Below are 13,691 nucleotides of genomic sequence, written 5' to 3' on the forward strand. Positions count from 1 at the left end.
TTTGATGATGGCCATTCTGACCTGTGTGAGATGATATCTCATTGTAGCTTTGATTTGTATTTCTCTAATGATTAATGCTGTTGAGCATTCTTTCACGTGTTTGTTGGCAATCTGTGTATCTTCTTTAGAGAAATGTCTATTTAGGTTTTCTGCCCATTTTTGCATTGGGTTGTTTGATTTCTTGATATTGAGCTGCATGAGTTGCTTGTATGTTTTGGAGATTAATCCTTTGTCAGTTGCTTCATTTGCAAATATTTTCTCCCATTCTGAGGGTTGTCTTTTCGTCTTGTTTATGGTCTCCTTTGCTGTGCAAAAGCTTTTAAGTTTCATTCGGTCCCACTTGTTTATTTTTGTTTTTATTTCCATTTCTCTAGGAGCTGGGTCAAAAAGGATCTTGCTGTGATTTATGTCATGGAGTGTTCTGCCTATGTTTTCCCCTAAGAGTTTTATAGTGTCTGGCCTTACCTTTAGGTCTTTAATCCATTTTGAGTTTATTTTTGTGTATGCTGTTACGGAGTGTTCTAATTTCATTCTTTTACATGTAGCTGTCCAGTTTTCCTGGCACCATTTATTGAAGAGGCTGTCTTTTCTCCACTGTATATTCTTGCCTCCTTTATCAAAGATAAAGTGACCATATGTGCATAGGTTTATCTCTGGGCTTTCTATCCTGTTCCATTGATCTATATTTCTGTTTTTGTGCCAGTACCATACTGTCTTGATTACTGTAGCTTTGTAGGTTAGTCTGAAGTCAGGGAACCTGATTACTCCAGCTCCGTTTTTCTTTCTCAAGATTGCTTTGTCTATGCGGGGTCTTTTGTGTTTCCATACAAATTGTGAAATTTTTTGTTCTAGTTCTGTGAAAAATGCCAGTGGTAATTTGATAGGGATTGCATTGAATCTGTGGATTGCTTTGGGTAGTAGAGTCATTTTCACAATGTTGATTCTTCCAATCCAAGGACATGGGATATCTCTCCATCTGTTTGTATCATCTTTAATTTCTTTCATCAGTGTCTTATAGTTTTCTGCATACAGGTGTTTTGTCTCCTTAGATAGGTTTATTCCTAGGTATTTTATTCTTTTTGTTGCAATGGTAAATGGAGAGTTTCCTTAATTTCTATTTCAGATTTTTCATCATTAGTGTATAGGAATGCCAGAGATTTCTGTGCATTAATTTTGTATCCTGCTACTTTATCAAATTCATTGATTAGCTCTAGTAGTTTTCTGGTGGCATCTTTAGGATTCTCTATGTATAGTGTCATATCATCTGCAAACAGTGACAGTTTTACTTCTTCTTTTCCAATTTTTATTCCTTTTATTTCTTTTTCTTCTCTGATTTCTGTGGCTAAAACTTCCAAAACTATGTTGAATAATAGTGGTGAGAGTGGGCAACCTTGTCTTATTCCTGATCTTAGTGGAAATGTTTTCAGCTTTTCACCATTGAGGATGATGTTTGCTGTGGGTTTGTCATATATGGCCTTTATTATGGTGAAGAAAGTTCCCTCTTTGCCTACTTTCTGGAGGGGTTTTTTTTTTTTATCATAAATGGGTGTTGAATTTTGTCAAAAGCTTTCTCTGCATCTATTGAGATGATCATATTGTTTTTCTCCTTCAATTTGTTAATATGGTGTATCACATTGATTGATTTGCATATATTGAAGAACCCTTGCATTCCTGGGATAAACCCCACTTGATCATAGTGTATGATCCTTTTAATGTGCTGTTGGATTCTGTTTGCTAGTATTTTGTTGAGGATTTTTTGCATCTATGTTCATCAGTGATATTGGCCTGTAGTTTTCTTTCTTTGTGACATCTTTGTCTGGTTTTGGTATCAGGGTGATGGTGGCCTCCTAGAATGAGTTTAGGAGTGTTCCTCCTTCTGGTATATTTTGGAAGAGTTTGAGAAGGATAGGTGTTAGCTCTTCTCTGAATGTTTGATAGAATTCGCCTGTGAAGCCATGTGGTCCTGGGCTTTTGTTTGTTGGAAGATTTTTAATCACAGTCTCGCTTTCGGTGCTTGTGATTGGTCTGTTGATATTTTCTATTTCTTCCTGGTTCAGTCTCAGAAGGTTGTGATTTTCGTAGAATGTGTCCATTTCTTCCCGGTTGTCCATTTTATAGGCATATAGTTGCTTGTAGTAATGTCCCATGATCCTTTGTATTTCTGCATTGTCAGTTGTTACTTCTCCTTTTTCATTTCTAATTCTGTTGATTGGAGTCGTCTCCCTTTTTTCCTTGATGAGTCTGGCTAATGGTTTATCAATTTTGTTTATCTTCTAAAGAACCAGCTTTTAGTTTTGTTGATCTTTGCTATCGTTTCCTTCATTTCTTTTTTATTTATTTCTTATCTGATCTTTATGATTTCTTTCCTTCTGCTACCTTTGGGTGTTTTTGGTTCTTCTTTCTCTAATTCCTTTAGGTGTAAGTTTAGGTTGTTTATTTGAGATGTTTCTTGTTTCTTGAGGTAGGATTGTATTGCTATAAACTTCCCTCTTAGAACTGCTTTTGATGCATCCCATAGGTTTTGGGTCATTGTGTTTTCATGGTCATTTTTTTCTAGGTATATTTTTATATCCTCTTTGATTTCTTCAGTGATATCTTGGTTACTTGGTAGTTTATTGTTTATCCTCCATGTGTGTGTATTTTTTTACAGAATTTTTCCTGTGATTGATTGTAGTCTCATAGCATTGTGGTCAGAAAAGATACTTGATACGATTTCAATTTTCCTAAATTTACCAAGACTTGATTTGTGACCCAAGATATGATCTATCCTGGAGAATGTTCCATGAGCACTTGAGAAGAAAGTGTGTTCTGTTGTTTTTGGATGGAATGTCCTATAAATATCAATTAAGTCCATGTTGTTTAGTGTATCATTTAAAGCTTGTGTTTCCTTGTTTATTTTCATTTTGGATGATCTGTCCATTGGTGAAAGTGGGGTGTTAAAGTCCCCTACTATGAGTGTGTTACCATCGACTTCCCCTTTTATGGCTGTTAGCATTTGCCTTATGTATTGAGGTGCTCCTGTGTTGGGTGCATAAATATTTACAATTGTTAAATCTTCTTCTTGAATTGATCCCTTCATCATTATGTAGTGTCCTTCTTTGTCTCTTGTAGCAGTCTTTATTTTAAAGTCTATTTTGTCTGATATGAGAATTGCTACTCCAGCTTTCTTTTGATTTCCACCTGCATGGAATATCTTTTTCCATCCCCTCACTTTCAGTCTGTATGTGTCCCTAGGTCTGAAGTGGGTCTCCTGTAGACAGCATATATACAGGTCTTGTTTTTGTATCCTTTCAGCCAGTCTGTGTCTTTTGGTTGGAGCATTTAATCCATTCACATTTAAGGTAATTATTGGTATGTATGTTCCTATTACCATTTTTTTAATTGTTTTGGGTTTGTTATTGTAGGTCTTTTCCTTCTCTTGTGTTTCTTGCCTAGAGAATTTCCTTTAGCATTTGTTGTAAAGCTGGTTTGGTGGTGCTGAATCCTCTTAGCTTTTGCTTATCTGTAAAGCTTTTAATTTCTCTGTCGAATCTGAATGAAATCCTTGCTGGTTAGAGTAATCTTGGTGGTAGGTTTTTCCCATTCATCACTTTATATATGTCCTACCACTGCCTTCTGGCTTTCAGAGTTTCTGCTGAAAGATCAGCTGTTAACCTTTTGGGTATTCCCTTGTATGTTATTCGTTGCTTTTCCCTTGCTGTTTTCAATATTTGTTCTTTGTATTTAATTTTTGATAGTTTGATTAATATGTGTCTTGGTGTGTTTGTCCTTGGATTTTTCTTGTATGGAACTCTGCACTTCCTGGACTTAAGCATTTCCTTTCCCATATTAGGGAAGTATTCAACTCTAATCTCTTCAAATATTTTCTCAGTCCCTTTCTTTTTCTCTTTTTCTTCTGGGACCCCTGTAATTCGAATTTTGGTGTGTTTAATGTTGTCCCAGAGGTCTCTGAGACTGTCCTCAATTCTTTTCATTCGTTTTTCTTTATTCTGCTCTGCAGTAGTTATTTACACTATTTTATCTTCCAGGTCACTATCCGTTCTTCTGCCTCAGTTATTTTGCTGTTGATTCCTCCTAGAGAATTTTTAATTTCATTTATTGTGTTGTTCATCATTGTTTGTTTGCTCTTTATTTCTTCTAGGTCTTTGTTAAACGTTTCTTTTACTTTCTCCATTCTATTTCCAAGCTTTTGTATCATCCTTAGTATTATTACTCTGAATTCTTTTTCAAGTAGGCTGCCTACTTCCTCTTCATTTTTTGGTCTGGTGGGTTTTTACCTTGCTCCTTCATCTGCTTTGTGTTTCTCTGTCTTCTCATTTTGCTTAACTTACTGTGTTTGGGGTCTCCTTTTCGCAGACTGCAGGTTTGTAGTTTCCATTCTTTTTGGTGTCTGCCCCCAGTGGCTAAGGTTGGTTCAGTGGCTTGTGTAGGCTTTCTGGTGGAGGGGACTAGTGCCTGGGTTCTGGTGGTTGAGGTTGGATCTTGCCTTTCTAGTGGGCAGGACAGCATCCGGTGGTGTGTTTTGGGGTGTTTGTGACACCCCAAAACACACCACCGGACGTGTTTATTATTTTAGGCAGCCTCTCTGCTAATGGATGGGGTTGTGTTCCTCTCTTGCTAGTTGTTTCTCATAGGGTGTCCAGTACTGTAGCTTGCTGGTTGTTGAGTGGAGCTGGTTCTTAGCGTTGAGATGGAGATCTCTGGGAGAACTTTCACTGTTTGATATTACATGGAGCCGTGACGTCTCTGGTGGTCCAGTGTCCTTAAGTTGGCTCTCCCACCTCAGAGGGACAGGCCTGACACCCAGCCAGAGCACCAAGTCCCTGTCAGCCACACAGCTCAGAAGAAAAGGGAGAAAAAAAGAAAGAAAGAAAAATAAAATAAAGTTGTTAAAATAAAAAATAATTATTAAAAATAAAAAATAGTAAAAAATAATTAGAAAAAGAAAAAAACAACCAAAGAAACAAAAAAAACAGACAGACATAACCCCAGAACAAATGGTAAAAGCAAAGCTATACAGACAAAATCACCCAAGGAATCATACTCATACTCACAGAAAGAGAAAAAGGAAAAAACATATGTATATATCATTGCTCCCAACGTCCACTGCCTCAAATTTTGGTTGATTCATTGTCTATTCAGGTATTCCACAGATGCAGGGTACATCAGGTTGATTGTGGAGATTTAATCCGCTGCTCCTGAGGCTGCTGGGAGAAATTTCCCTTTCTCTTCTTTGTTCGCACAGCTCCTGGGGTTCAGCTTTGGATTGGCCCCACCTCTGCATGTAGGTCGCCTGAGGGTGTCTGTTCCCTGCCCAGACAGAACGGGGTTAAAGTAGCAGTTGATTAGGGCGCTCTGGCTCACTCAGACTGGGGGGAAGGTGGGGTACGGAATGTGGGGCGAGCCTGCGGCAGCAGAGACCGGCATGATGTTGCAACAACCTGAGGTGCACCATGTGTTCCCCGGGGAAGTTGTCCCTGGATCACGGGACCCTGGCAGTGTCGGGCTGCACAGTCTCCCAGGAGGGGAGGTGTGGAGAGTGACCTGTGCTTGCCCACAGGCTTCTTGGTTGCTGCAGCAGCAGTCTTAGCATTTCATGCCCGTCTCTGTGGTCCGCGCTGATAGCCGCAGGTTGTGCCCCTCTCTGGAGCCTGTTTAGGTGGTGCTCTGAATCCCCTCTCCTCACGCACCCCGAAACAATGGTCTCTTGCCTCTTAGGCAGGTACAGACTTTTTCCCCAACTCCCTCCCAGCTAGGTGTGGCGCACTAGCCCCCTTCAGGCTGTGTTCATGCAGCCAACCCCAGTCCTCTCCCTGGGATCTGACCTCTGAAGAAGCTGGAGCCTCAGGTCCCAATCCCCACCCATCTTGGCAGTTGAGCAGACAAGCCTCTTGGGCTGGTGAGTGCTGGTTGGCACTGATCCTCTGTGCAGGAATCTCTATGCTTTGCCCTCTGCACCCCTTTTGCTGCGTTCTCCTCCTTGGCTTTGAAGCTTCCACCCTGCCACTCCCCGTCTCTGCCAGTAAGGGGCTTCCTAGTGTGTGGAAACTTTTCCTCCTTCACAGCTCCCTCCCAGGGGTGCAAGTCCTGTCCCTATTCTTTTGTCTCTGTTTTTTCTTTTTTCTTTTGCCCTACCCAGGTACATGGGGAGTTTCTTGCCTTTTGGGAAGTCTGAGGTCTTCTGCCAGCGTTCAGTAGGTGTTTTGTAGGAGTTGTTCCACATGTAGATGTATTTCTGATGTATTTTTGGGGAGGAAAGTGATCTCCACGTCTTACTCTTCCACCATCTTGAAGGTCTCCCCTGCTTCCCATAGATTTTTGAAAGTTATGTTTCTACTTTCATTTGTCTTGAGGTATTTTATGATTTCCTCTTTGATTTCTTCATTGACCCATTGGTCTTTTAGTAGCATATTGTTTAGTCTCCACTTGTTTGTGTTTTCCCCATTTTTCTTTTGTAATTGATTCCTAGTTTCATACCATTGTGGTTGGAAAAAATGCTTAATCTAATTTCTAGTCTCTTAAATTTGTTGAGAAACTTGTTTTGTGGCCTAGCATGTGATCTATCATGGAGAACATTTCATGTGCACTTGAAAAGAATGTGTATTTTGCTCTTTTGGGATGGAATGTCATGTAAGTCGATATCTATTAAGTCCAACTTGTCTATTGTGTCATTTAAGACCATTGTTGCCGTATTGATTTTTTGTCTTGGTTGCCTGTCCATTGATGTAAGTGGGGTGTTAAAATTTCCCTACTATCATTGTATTATTGTCAATTTCTCCCTTTATGTCTGTTAAGATTTGCCTTACATATTTACGTTCTCCTGTATTGGGTACATACATGTTAATGAATTTAATATCCTCTTCTTGTATTGATCCATTTATCATTATATAATGCCCATTTTTTGTCTTTTGTTGTAGCCTTTGTTTTAAAGTCTATTTGTCTGATATGAGTATTGCTACCCCTGCTTTCTTGTCATTTCCATTTGGATGAAATATCTTTGTCTATCCTCTCACTTTCAGTCTGTGTGTGTCTTTAGCTCTGAAGTGAGTCTCTTGTACAGCATATATATGGGTCTTGTTATTTTATCCAATCAACCACCCTATGTGTTTTGTTTTGTTTTGTTTTGCTTTTATTGGAGTATAGTTGATTTACAATGTTGTGTTAGTTTCTGCTGTATAGCAAAGTGGATCAGTTATACATAAACATAGATCCACTCTTTTTTAGATTCTTTCCCCATATAGGTCTTTAGAGAGTATTGAGAAGAGTTCCCTGTGCTATACAGTAGGTACCCTATGTCTTTTGATTGGAGCATTTAGTCCATTGACATTTAAAGTAAGTATTGATAGGTATCTACTTATTGCCATTTTATTCCTTGTTTTCTGGTTGTTTTTGTACTTCTTTGTTCATTTCTTTTTCTTTTTCTTCCCTTGTGGTTTGTAGATTTTCTTATATGGTATGTGTGCGTTCCTTTCTTTTTAGTTTTTTTTTTTTTATCTATGGTAGGTTTTTGATTTGTGCTTACCATCAGTTTCCTATATGTTGACCTATAACTATATCTACTTGTTTTAAACTGGGAGTCATTTAAGTTCAACCACATTTTAAAGATCTACATTTTTTACTCCTCTCCCCCACATTGTGTGTTTTTGATGACATATTTTACATCTTCATGTTTGTCTCTTACCTTTGTATCATTGTACTTGATTTTACAATTTTTGTCTTTTAATCTTTATACTAGTTTACTTAAGTGATTGGTCTACATCCTTTACTATATATTTTCCTTTACTAGTGAGATTTTTCCTTTCCTATAAACTCTTACTTCTTATAGCCTTTTCTTTTCCATTTAAAGAAAACCCTTTAACACTTCATCTAAGGTCAGTTTACTATTGATGAACTCTTTTAGTTTTTGGTTGTCTGAGTAGTTCTTTATCTCTCCTTCAGTTCTGAATCATAGCCTTGCTTGGTAGTGTATCCTAGGTTGTAGGTTTTTCCCTTTCAGCACTTTAAATATGTCATGCTACTCCCTTATGGCCTGCAAAATTCCTGCAGAAAAATCAGCTGATAGCCTTATGGGGGTTCCATTGTATGTGACTCTTTATTTTTCTCTTGCTGACTTTAGAATTCTCTGTTTAACTGTCACCATTTTAAGTCTGATATGTCTTGGTCTGGTTCTCCTTGGGTTCATCTTGTTTAGGACTCTCTGTGTTTCCTGTACCTGGAAATCTATTTCCTTCTTCAGCTTCGGGAATTTTTCATCCATAATTTCATCAAGTACATTTTCTACCCCTTTCTCTCTCTCTCTTCTCCTTCTGGGACCCCTTCAGTGCAAACGTTAGTATGCTTGATGTTGTCTCATAAGCCCCTTAAACTATCCTCATTTTCAAAAATGTGTTTTTATTTTTGCTCTTCTGATTGCACGATTTACATTCTTTTATCTTCCAGATCACTTAGACATTCTTCTGTATCACCTAATCTTCTATTAATTCCCTCTAGTGTATTTTTCATTTCAGTTATTGTATTCTTCAGTTCTGACTGGTTGGTTTTTATACTCTCTAGTTACTTGCTAAAATTCTCACTGTGTTCATCTATTCTTTCCCCAAGTTCAGCTAGTATTCTTATTACTAAAGGTTTGAACTCTTTATCTGGTAAATTAATTATCTCTGTTTCATTAGGATTTTTTTCAGGTTTTTTTTTCTTGTTCTTTCATTTGAAACATATTCTTCTGTCTTCTCATTTTGTTTAACTTTCTCTGTCTCTATGAAGTTAGGTGAATGAGTTACCTATCTGACGCTTCTGTGGGAGCATCCCTATGCAGTCTACGTGTGCCCAGTGGCTATGGTAGGAGAGCCGGATCTGACGTGAGCAAGAGTCACATCTTCCCCCAGGGTGTGCTGGCAGCTATCAGCTTGGTAGAAGGTGGTGCTGGAGATGGAAGGGCTAGAGCCAGAGCCAGGGCTTCTTCTATGCTCAGCGGCCATCACCGCCTAACTGGGGGCAGAGTTGGTGCCCAAGGTACTGGAGCAGGAGCCCTGAAGTTTAGGTCCGAGCTGGTTCCTTTCCCTCTATAAGTGTGTGCACCACCCCCCTGGCAATGGCACCTCTGCCCTAGTGGAGAGCAGCACTGGAGCAACAGGTACTAGAGGGGGCCTGCGGGACAGGCCAGGGTAAGTGCTGGGGCAGTCCCAGCAAGTTAGTCCGAGCCCCAGGCAATTTTCAATCTGCTGCTTCCTCGTGTGCATGCTGGTAATGGCTGCCTTCCCCTTGTTCAGAGGCAGGGTTGGGTCCGAGGCAGCTCCATTCTCTCTAAGTGTGTACACTCTCCTTGGCAGCAGCAGCCTTTGTGGCGGTGGAGAGCTGCACCAGAGCGAGAGAGGCTGGAGTGGGCACCTGGTGCAGGCTGGGGAGCAGGCTGTGGCAGTTGAGGGAAACCAGCCAGAGCTCCAGGTAGTTTTCAGTCTGTTTCCTCCACCTTGTTCCCTGGGAGTAAGCAAGTGTGTGCATGCTCTTCATGAGTGGAGTGTCAGTTTCTTACAGCCCTCTGGTAAGTCCCACTGGTTTTCAAACCAGCTAAGGAGACTCGTCTTCCCAGAGTCAGGCCCAACATGTGGCTTGAACCCATCACTCCCCACGGAGGATCCTTGAGGCTGTGCTATCCCCTGCCTCTTGTGTGTCCCCTACTTGGGCACTTGTCCCAACTAGATCGCTTTTCCTCCCTTCCTGCCCAACTCTGTGCAACTCTTTCTTTATAGCCTTGGTTGTAGAAGAGCCTTTATGTCAGGCTCCAGGTTGTTTTCAGCAAGAGTTGCTTCATATGTAAGATATATTTTGATGTGTTCGTGGAAGGAGGTGAGCTCCGCATCCTCCTACTCTGCCATCTTGAGCTCCCTCCCATCTGCCCCTGACATTCCACAGGAGACAAGTAAGATGATCATCCTACATTTTTCCCCTTTGGACTTCCTCAGAGTATTTCCATACTAAAAGGTTGTTGTTATCTTTGCTGTTTTAGTGGCGATGATACTGTCTAAGACCTAAATTTGTAACAATGTACCTATAGCTGAAGAGTCCAAATCCAAGCTAAGGACAGGTGATGAAGGTCAAGGAATAATGAGAATGTCCTGAGATGGATCTCTGAGGTTTTCATTTTCACAGACGCATTTTTGTGCAACGTGTATAAGTCATCTACCATTAGTTGTAAATCAATGTGACATTAATTTAGCCATTCATCCTTTTTGCTGCTGCAGAACTTAGAGCTCCTTCCTGGGCTATGGTTTTAAGAAGGCAATGCAAGCACAGATATAGCAGTAAGCTAATTTTGCAATAAAGATAGAAAGACTTAGAAATTTTAATATTCTTAAGAGACTATCTGATTTGTGTTGAGAGGGAGCTGACTTGATTTTCTTAGAGGCTCTAAAGAAGAGTGAATGTGAATGATTGGGCAAGCCAGCGTCTTTATAAAGGTGGTTTTTAAATTGCATTGCTTGGAGTGTTTACCATTTATTTACTTGACTTTTGCCCTTGCATGAAAAACCAAAAGGAAATATGTCTTACTTTGGTTTAAGAAGCTGGCGACGTGGTGAATGGGGAGTTAGAACTTAGGTATTATCTATCCCAGATTCAGGAAGTCAGGGAGATGAGGTTATACTAATGAAAACTTGTTTTCAAGATTCCCTCCACTCTGAAAATTAGGGTTTTGCATGAGAAGTTTTAGTCCCAAAATAAAAGATTGGGAAGTGCAAATGTTGTGTAAATGAGAGATCTTTCTCTTTTTCCAACTTGGTATTCCTTGATTGAAAATCTTAAATTATATTTATTGATGAGTTAGGATTCACTTCAGAGCATGTTTAAAATTCAAAATGTGACTTGATTTTTAAATCTTTGATTTACATACTTTCAGGAACCCATTTATTATAGAAATCAAGAACAGCTGTGTTCTCCCTAGGGTTGATTGTTTCAGTCAAATCCTTTTAAAACACGAATTAAGAAGATGAGGATTTAATCTTTGTTTCTTCCAACAACAACAAAAAATCTCATTATAGAGTTAATATACCTCCTAGTCCAGACTGTGTTATCAGAAAGTACATATTCAATACTATCTACTTTTTAATCAATGGTATATTTATAACTTTTAGATTATTTTGTAGTTATGTCAGAAAAACTGAAAGATTTGCTCTTTTTATTTTTCCAAATTCACTGAATTTAGGAAGTTACAGGGTGGTGAACCTATCACTGAGCTATTTGGCGAGTATTTTTGCCACAAAGTACTAGAAAGACAAGAACCATCACCAAAAGTAGGCAGAGGTAACTTGTGGGTTAGCTATTATACTATGTGATACTAGTCACAATGTCTTGGTAAGAAATTAAGCATCAAGTAAATCAATAACGATGGTACGCAAGTTTTGGAGAAGGTATTATAACAAAATGTTAGCATTAAAGAAACATTTGCAACCTACGAAGCCTAAACTATTTTTAAAAGCTCATATGGGCAGCTGAAGATGTATTTGTCCCATGTGAATACTAGAGGTGAGTGGGGATAACAAGTAACTTGCCATATCAAAGAGACTATGGCATACATGGAAAGTGTCTTTTAGAAATAGAAAAAATCCAATCAAGGAGAATGGGGAAGCTTATAAATTAAGCAGGTCATGTGCGAACTGTCATTTAGGCTGGTTGAAAAAAGAAAAATTGGTGAAATTCTTTAAAATCAGTCATAAGTTTTTAAGTTACTCAAAAGCAGGCAGTTTACTGGGTCTATTTGGTGATGATGGTGCAACAAACTTGACAGAAAAATAATAAACTTTAATGATCTATTTGTCTAATAAAAGAAGATATAAGGGAACATGCTAACTCAATAACTTGTCTCCTGAAATTGATGACCAGGTTAAACTGTAATAAGTGAACAGGTAATCTAGGTCCAATTAACAAATTAAATATAGACAGTTCATCAGAACTATATGGCATCCTTCTATATTTTGAAGGAACTCAAAGTAAGGTTTTAGGTCTGGACTAATAAAGCACTTAAGTATAAATTAGATTGACATGTATACACTGCTATATTTAAAATAAAACGCCTTCCCATGAAAAAATAAAAATAAATAAAAAATAATAAATTAATAACATGCTATTTTTGTGAGGTTTGGAAATCTTTTTTTGTACTTGATCAGTAGTATATATTCAGCAATATGAGTTTAAGTAAGGTTAAAGGTTATCTTGTGGGAGAAAAATTTGAATTCAAAATTGTACACTGTTAGATAAAGGATATTTCTGAATCAGGAAAGGGCAGTGAATTTATAAATCTAAGTCATGCCTATACATCTGTTAAACTAAAACCTTATGCTTGATTCAGATTTTGTTGTAGCAAAATATTGATTTATTCTGGATTCCTACTGTGAGATGTGTTGTGAAAGTTCAACGTATTACCATTTCCTTATGAGTACTTGCAATCGTGATAAAAGCATAGAATCTTATTTCAGCCATTGATGAGAACATTACATACAGATAGGATCCCAAGTAAAGAAGAAAAAAAGGACTTGTAGATTCTTGGGCCCTTTGTGCTCTGTGTTGTTTATATGGTGGTTTAGAAGTATAGGTGCAGTGATTAGGATGTCCAAGTTGGAGAGAGAGGAGAGTTAGAAGGTAATATTTTGCTGGTGGAATGTAAGAATTTTAACAACTCACCTACCTATAGCTTAGATTAGGTATTCTCTCATTATCACTACCATTGCATTAATGTGCAAATTGTGTATATTCAGCTGCTTTATTCTAAAAAGAGTCTGGCCCTTTGGTGTGCACCAGAGACAACCTTTGCTATAGGAGATTGTGGTAGCAGGATCAGCTAAGCCCACTTAGTGTGGGTGATCCAATAGAATATGGACTAGTTGGACATTTGGGATACAGTTGTTCTAACAAAGCAACATGCGGAGAGTCAAGGGAGTTTGTATGCTTTTTTTTTTTTAAATGTGGTATTGTCTCATGTGATTTATTTTCCTTCATTTAAAAACTTGATGCAAAATGTTTGTGCTCTTTCCTTTCTTTCTCTCCCCGACCCCCCCCCCTTAGAATAATATAGCCGATCCAGAAGAACTGTTCACAAAATTAGAACGCATTGGAAAAGGCTCCTTTGGAGAAGTTTTCAAAGGTATTGATAACCGTACCCAGCAAGTGGTTGCTATTAAAATCATAGACCTCGAGGAAGCCGAAGATGAAATTGAAGACATTCAGCAAGAAATAACTGTTTTGAGTCAGTGTGACAGCTCATATGTAACAAAATACTATGGATCATATTTAAAGGTAATGTGTACGCTGGATTATTTAAGTCATAAGGTATTTTCATTATAAGCATTTCTTTTTTTTTTAATTCTGTTTTTCGAAAGGCAATGTCTTAAATTAGGATTTGACAGCCTTTGGCCTCCAGGCAGAATTCAGCTCCATTTGTAGGGCCAAAATAGACTGTTTTTAGATTTAGCAGCTGTATCCTGAGTGCATCCCAGTACTCAGCTGCAACATTTTTCCACACCTGAACTTTTGGGTTGATGGAGGAACAGAAAGGCAGCTGAGCCTTGAGACATATCCTTTGCCAGGAAAGAGCTTTCTCCCTGGGCTTTTACACATTATTCTCAATGGTCCCGTCTGTCTCAACCTCAGAATTGATGGCATATGTAAGCATGTCACTATTCCATTGAGTTATGGTGGTTATT

At 38.7% G+C, this 13,691-nt stretch overlaps 1 protein-coding gene across 2 annotated transcripts in view; it reads left to right on the forward strand.

Annotated features, from left to right (window-relative positions):
- Positions 1-13,691, forward strand: part of STK26 (serine/threonine kinase 26) — a 70,404-nt gene that overhangs the window by 36,750 nt on the left and 19,963 nt on the right. For both annotated transcript variants that reach the window (XM_036841096.1, XM_036841095.1), the window contains exon 3: positions 13,054-13,284. In XM_036841096.1, the coding sequence (XP_036696991.1) occupies positions 13,054-13,284 (231 nt within the window). The remainder of the gene's footprint in view (positions 1-13,053; positions 13,285-13,691) is intronic.

The sequence above is a fragment of the Balaenoptera musculus genome, chromosome X (genome assembly GCF_009873245.2).
Source record: "Balaenoptera musculus isolate JJ_BM4_2016_0621 chromosome X, mBalMus1.pri.v3, whole genome shotgun sequence".
Classification (NCBI taxonomy): Eukaryota; Metazoa; Chordata; class Mammalia; order Artiodactyla; family Balaenopteridae; genus Balaenoptera; species Balaenoptera musculus.